Below are 6000 nucleotides of genomic sequence, written 5' to 3'. Positions count from 1 at the left end.
AATGAATCTGAACCTGAGGACATTACACAGCAAGCTGTTGTGACATAAAAGGACACAGATTAAACTGGAACCTGTGAAAGGCAGTCAGATAAATTCCTGAGGGGAGACATTCACTGGACTGGAGAGATACACCAGGAGACCGGATGTGTGAGCATTTAGGGCCAAATGGCCACATTCTGTATTGTACCATTCCATGATTCCATTCAGATGCAAATGATTATCAGTAAAATGTATTATCAGCTTGGTATGAGGATTGTTTGATAACTCCCTGAAATTTAGAAGAATGAGAAGATCAATTGTGTATTGAAAGGCTTAGACAGAGTGGACATGGAAAGCAGATGTTTCCTATAGTGGGAGCAGCTTCAGAATAGGAATCCCTTTAGAACAGAGATGAGGAGGAATTTCTTTATCCAGAGATTAGTGAATCTGTGGAATTCATTGCCACATATGATTCTGGAGGCCAAGTCATTGATATATTTAAAGTGGAAGTTGATTCTTGATAGGTTCTTGATTATTCAGGGCTACAGGGGTCAGCCACAATGGAATGGCAGAGCAGAGTCAATGGGCTGAATGGCCAAATTCTCCTCCTCTATCTTATCGTCTTATGAGCTTAAAGTTGCAGCCTCACCTTTCTCACCCAGAACAGATGTTTGGAGAAAAAGAATAAACAGATTTTCTTAAAAAATCTATTTGTATTTTGAGAAAGTTTTGCCTTCATATATCTTGCACATCTGTACAAATAATACTATGTACCTCAGCGTTCCGCCTAGCCATTGTTACCACACACAGTGCTCTCAGTGCTTTTATTTACAAAAAGAACTAGTGTTTCTTGTGTTATTTGTCACTTATCCACCTTACCCATAGGGTAATATGCCCATATAACCTGCTGAGTGTGTTTTGTAATTGTAAAACATACAAAGAAAGAACTATGTTAATTAACCAGTGGACAAACACATTACAGTGACAGGCTAGACAAGTTATTCAACAACTGGTTTGTCAAGGTACAGGAGAAAGTTAGATAAGCATTTTCACACAAACACAGCTGATTTTTAAGGCACAGCATTGTGTATCTGAAGGGTTCCTGTCACTATGTAAAGAGGTCTGGTGAAGTTCTCTGCTCCCCAAAGTACTGTACCTCTTGTTGCGGTTATGTAGTGCAGAGCAGATCCACGTCAGGAGTCAACGCTGCTGGCCTTCGGGAGACAAAGATGGATACACCAGTCCACAATTGTCCTCCAGTTCAAAAGGCGTTGGGCATCAAACACAACCTACATTTGGTGCTGGAATGTGTGATGACACCTGCAGGCTGTCTCCAGCACATCCTTGAGCTGTGTTGGTTGTTAATGCAAAGGACACATTTCACTGTATGTTTGGATGTAAATGTGAAAAATAGCTCTGAATCAGTTATCAGCAGGTCTGAGCTGAGTAGGTCTTTCCAGTTCACTGGGTCATACAGTGTGGTGGCAACTTCCAAAACCGGAATGTTCATCCCTAAAACGTTCTCCCCACAGATGCTGCTTGACCTGCTAAGCTCCTCCAGCAGATTATGTGTTGCTCCAGAATCCATCAACTGACATCTCCTATGGCAGCCTCTGCATTGGCATCCATGGTCTGGGAGTGGCTGAGGATATCTGCTGTGCCCTGGAAAAGGTCTGGGGAGGAAACTTGGACGATGTGTTTGGTGGCTGATGGAGGACAGGAAATGAAAGCTGTCTCAAGCTGGGGCAAACATCACTCCCCATCACTCACCAGACAGCCTCAGGTTCCTACTGTACTTCCATCTTCTCCAAGGATCATCACTTTGTCATGGTGGTGAAGCTTGTGAGTTCCTGAGATCCTGTGAGCAATGCCATCTGGTATAGGGGAGGTTCCAGACAAAAAGCGATCCAATCAAGAGCTGGTGGAAGATGATGTCACATCAGAATGGCAGTGAAGGATCCCCAGTTGTCTTGCATTCCATGTCACTGGACCCTGACCCCAATCTGTGCATCAGCCTCCCCACATTAGACAAAGGCACACACAAGCATTCTCTATTAAGGGAATAGCTTCTTGGGAGAACATCATACTCACTCAAGTGATTGCACTATTGACCTTCCACAAGACCTGTTGAGTTTCTCCAGTATTTTGTGTGTGTTACTCTGGATTGCAGCATTAGCAGAATCACTTGTGTTAATGTTGGGAGTGTTCTTTCTGGAGCAGAGGCTGTAGGAGGTTGAGGGTGAATGAGGCAGCAATGTGTGTATGTTACTCCCAGTGTAGAGTGCCTAGTTTAAGGACTGTGGCTTCCCTAAGTCCCAACTCAGTGTCTCTGGGAAATGACGGGGAGGTTCCTGTTTGAAGTGCCCTCCTCAGTCCTCTGGCGGGAAGGTGGGGTGCCGTCGGCAGAGATCACCTCGCTTTCCTGCAGCAGTTCCCCACTGGAGACGTCAATCCAGGCAAAGTCAACCATCGCAGCGCCAGCCTACTTGGCCCACCCAGTGGAGGCCTCACCGTTGATGTAGGCAAAGCCAGGGAAATGTTGCGTGTGCTCATAGTCGGCACTCCTGCGGGGAGCGAGCGGGGTGTACATCTCGCCCGAGCCTCCGTACCGGCCGGAGTGCATGGAGGCACCGGCGTAGCAGCTGTTGGCCGACGCCATGTCAGGCCAGCGTGGGGTCACGGCTGTGCTCTGGAGCCGCGGACTGGTATTCATCAGGCAGGGCTCCATTCGCGGGCTCTGCCCATTGAAGGGGTACTGTGGAAGGTAAGCAGAACGTTAACCCCATCAGCAAGTGCACAGGTAACCATCAGAATAACTGTTTATCTATATTTTTAATTAGAAATATAGCATGGTAACAGGCCCTTCCTGCCTAACAAACCCACAATGCCCAATTACACCCATGTGACCAACTAACCCACTAACTACGTCATGGACTGTGGGGGTAACTGGAGCACCCAGAAGAAATCCAGAGGTCACAGGGTGAAAGGACAAATTCATTACAGACAGCAGCAGTGAGAAATGAAGGGGACAACCCCAGCAGTGAGAAGGGGTCAAAGGTTTCACTCGGGAACCTCTTTATTGCCAAATTCCTAAGAGACAGTGGTGGGAATTGACTCTTGATTGGTGACTGCTGGCACTTTGATCATGTCACTGCTCTTTATCAGTGTGGTGGACGAGCCAGCCACAGAGCAGCTCAGATCTGCTCACAAGGGCTGGGGTTTGGCGCAGGAGTATGGGTCAGTGTAGCCAGTGTAAGACTGAATGGAGAGGCGGTACTGTCCTGTGTTCCTGGTGGTAATGTTCTGTGGTAACAGTACTGCACACTACAGGCCCTTTGGCCCAACCTTTTAACCTACCATAGATCAATCTAACTTTCCATCCCACACAGCACTTCTTTTTTCTATCATCCATATGCCTATCTAAGAGTCTCTTAAATTATCTAAATGCAACTGCCTCTACCATGGGTTATGGTTAGTGAGTTGTGGGCATACTGTTTTGGTACCAGTTGTGTGGTGACACTTGCGGGCTGCCCAACACAATCCTCACTGATTTGATTTGATACAAACAACACATTTCACTGGATGTGTCAACATTTCAATGTACATGTGACAAATAAGACTAATCTTTAACCACATTGGAGGGAGAGCCACCCTTCTTGTAAAGTCAAGTGGTGAATCTGAAGACTGGGAAAATTTTGGAAACTAATAAAGGATGTCTGAAGTAAAGATGGTCAAGAAAGGTCATTAAAAGGTTAGCATAATATTATGGGCTGAAGGGCCTGTACTGTCCTGTCATGTTCTACACTCAGTGGCCACTTTATTAAGTACACCTATACACCAGCTCGTTAACGTAAATATGTGATCAGACAATAATGTGGCAGCAACTCAGTGCATAAAAGCTTGCAGACATGGTCAAGAGGTTCAGTTTCTGTTCAGACTAACCATCAGAATGGGGAAGAAATGTGATCTAAGTGACTTTGACCTTAGAATGATTGTTGGTGCCAGACAGGATGGTTTGAGTATCCCTGAAATTGCTGATCTCCTGGGATTTTCACACACAGCAGTCTCTAGAGTTTACAGAGAATGGTGAGGAAACAAAAACAATCCAGTGAGTGGAGTTCTGTGGGTGAAAAAGACTTGTTAGTGAGAGAGGTCAGAGGAGAATGGCCAGACTGGTTCAAACTGACAGGAAGGTGACAGTAACTCAAATAACCACACATTACAACAGTAGTGTGCAGAAGAGCATCTCTGAATGCACAACATGTCGAACCTTGAAGTGCATTGGCTACAGCAGAAGGCCACACTGGATACCGCTCCTATGTCAAATAAAGTGGCCATTGAGTGTATGTTCTATGTGCATCTTTAAAATATGGGGGAAACCGGAGCACTCGGAGGCAACACACATTGTCACAGGGATAACATACAAACTTCTTACAGAGGAATAGTACCTGATTGCAATAGCTGGTGTTGTAATCTCATTACAATAACCACTACTCTGCCGTTCCACCCTAAATCTGCCCTTGATGTAGACCCTCGATTCCTACAAATGTCTCAGATAATCTCTTCTCACAGATCCCTTCATTGTTCGAAGTAATTTGATTTATTTCTTCTAATAAAGGTAATAACTGAATGAATAATTAAGTGTTCCCATAAAACTCATTGCTGTATGTAATCTGCTAGTCTTTTCAAATTTACTTCATAAGATCAGTACAAACACTTAGGTTGTGGTAAGGATACTGACCCATCTACTCCTATCCCTCACCACCTCAGAACTACTTGACTGAGCACATCTACATGCAGAGCTGTTGCAAGAAAGCAGCATCTGTCATCATCAAACACCCCCACCATCCAGGCCATGCTCTCTTCTTGCTACTGCCATCAGGAAGGAGATACAGGAGCCTCAGGACTCACACCACCAGGTTCAGGAGCAGTTATTTCCCCTCAACCACCAGGCTCTAGAACCAAAGGGCAAAACTTCATTCAATTTCACTCACCTCACCACAGAGCTGTTCTCACAACTTATGGATGCACTTTCAAGGACTCTTCATCTCATGTTCTCGATATTTATTGCTTATTTATTGTTAATATTTTTATTTTTTCTTAACTCAAGCTGGTAAAATGGACATAGTCAAATATGCTCATTTAACAATTGCTAGGAACTTTTGGAATATTGTAGTGTTGTTTAATATTGTGCCTTTCTGGAGATTTACATAAATATTTCTGTGTAGGGCTAATTGTTTCATGCTGTTGTGTAGTGACTCTAGGATGATACCGGTTGTAGATATTACCATTGGGACACTGTATACCTTGTTCATGTTCCATAGTCTTTCAATTTCCTCTTTTAATTCAGCATATTTCTAGTGGTTCTCATTTATTGATTTCTGTAAATTATATGTACTTGGGATGGCTATAACTATTCACTAAATTGTTCTTGCTTGTTTATCATGTATAATTATATAAGGGCAGTTATTATGGATTACCCTATCCATAATAACTGATCAGTCATAATATAATTTGTGGAACTCTCACTCTAAAACTGGATCAGGCTTGTATTTATAGTAAGGTGTGATTTCATTTATTATGAGATTGTATTTTAAAGCAAGATTTTGATGAATAATGTTTGCCACTTGATTGTGCCTGTGTAAGTAATCAGATTGTGTTAAACTGCTACTGGATCCTATAATGTGTTGGGTTCTTTCTGATTTTTCTTGGCATTTTCAACATTTACATCTTGAATTTGTTGGTCTTTTATTATGTATTTTTTATAATTTTTTTATCAACCACCTGATCCTGCATTGCCACAAGGAGCCCTTCTGTTTTTGGGAAGAGGTCTCCAACTCTGGGCCAGGCGTTTGATGTTTCCTTGTTGACATCAAGTCTGCTCAAATCATGTGGATATCTTCCATAGTGGGTCATGCTCTTCCACTGGTTAACTTGTTCTTCCATAGTAATACTCAGAATTAGAATCAGGTTTATTATCACCAGCATGTGATGTGAAATTTGTTAACTTAGCAGCAGCAG

General features: G+C 43.3%; 1 protein-coding gene across 1 annotated transcript in view; it reads right to left on the bottom strand.

Moving 5' to 3' along the window:
• Nucleotides 1-2143: 2143 nt before the first annotated feature.
• Nucleotides 2144-6000, bottom strand: part of rfx4 (regulatory factor X, 4) — a 126885-nt gene continuing 123028 nt past the window's right edge. The window contains exon 18 of the mRNA XM_059976613.1: nucleotides 2144-2734. Coding sequence (XP_059832596.1) covers nucleotides 2462-2734 — 273 coding nt within the window. The 3' untranslated portion in view covers nucleotides 2144-2461. The remainder of the gene's footprint in view (nucleotides 2735-6000) is intronic.

This window comes from Hypanus sabinus, chromosome 8 (assembly GCF_030144855.1).
Source record: "Hypanus sabinus isolate sHypSab1 chromosome 8, sHypSab1.hap1, whole genome shotgun sequence".
NCBI classification, from domain to species: Eukaryota; Metazoa; Chordata; class Chondrichthyes; order Myliobatiformes; family Dasyatidae; genus Hypanus; species Hypanus sabinus.
This window is presented reverse-complemented; position numbering and strand designations above follow the sequence as displayed.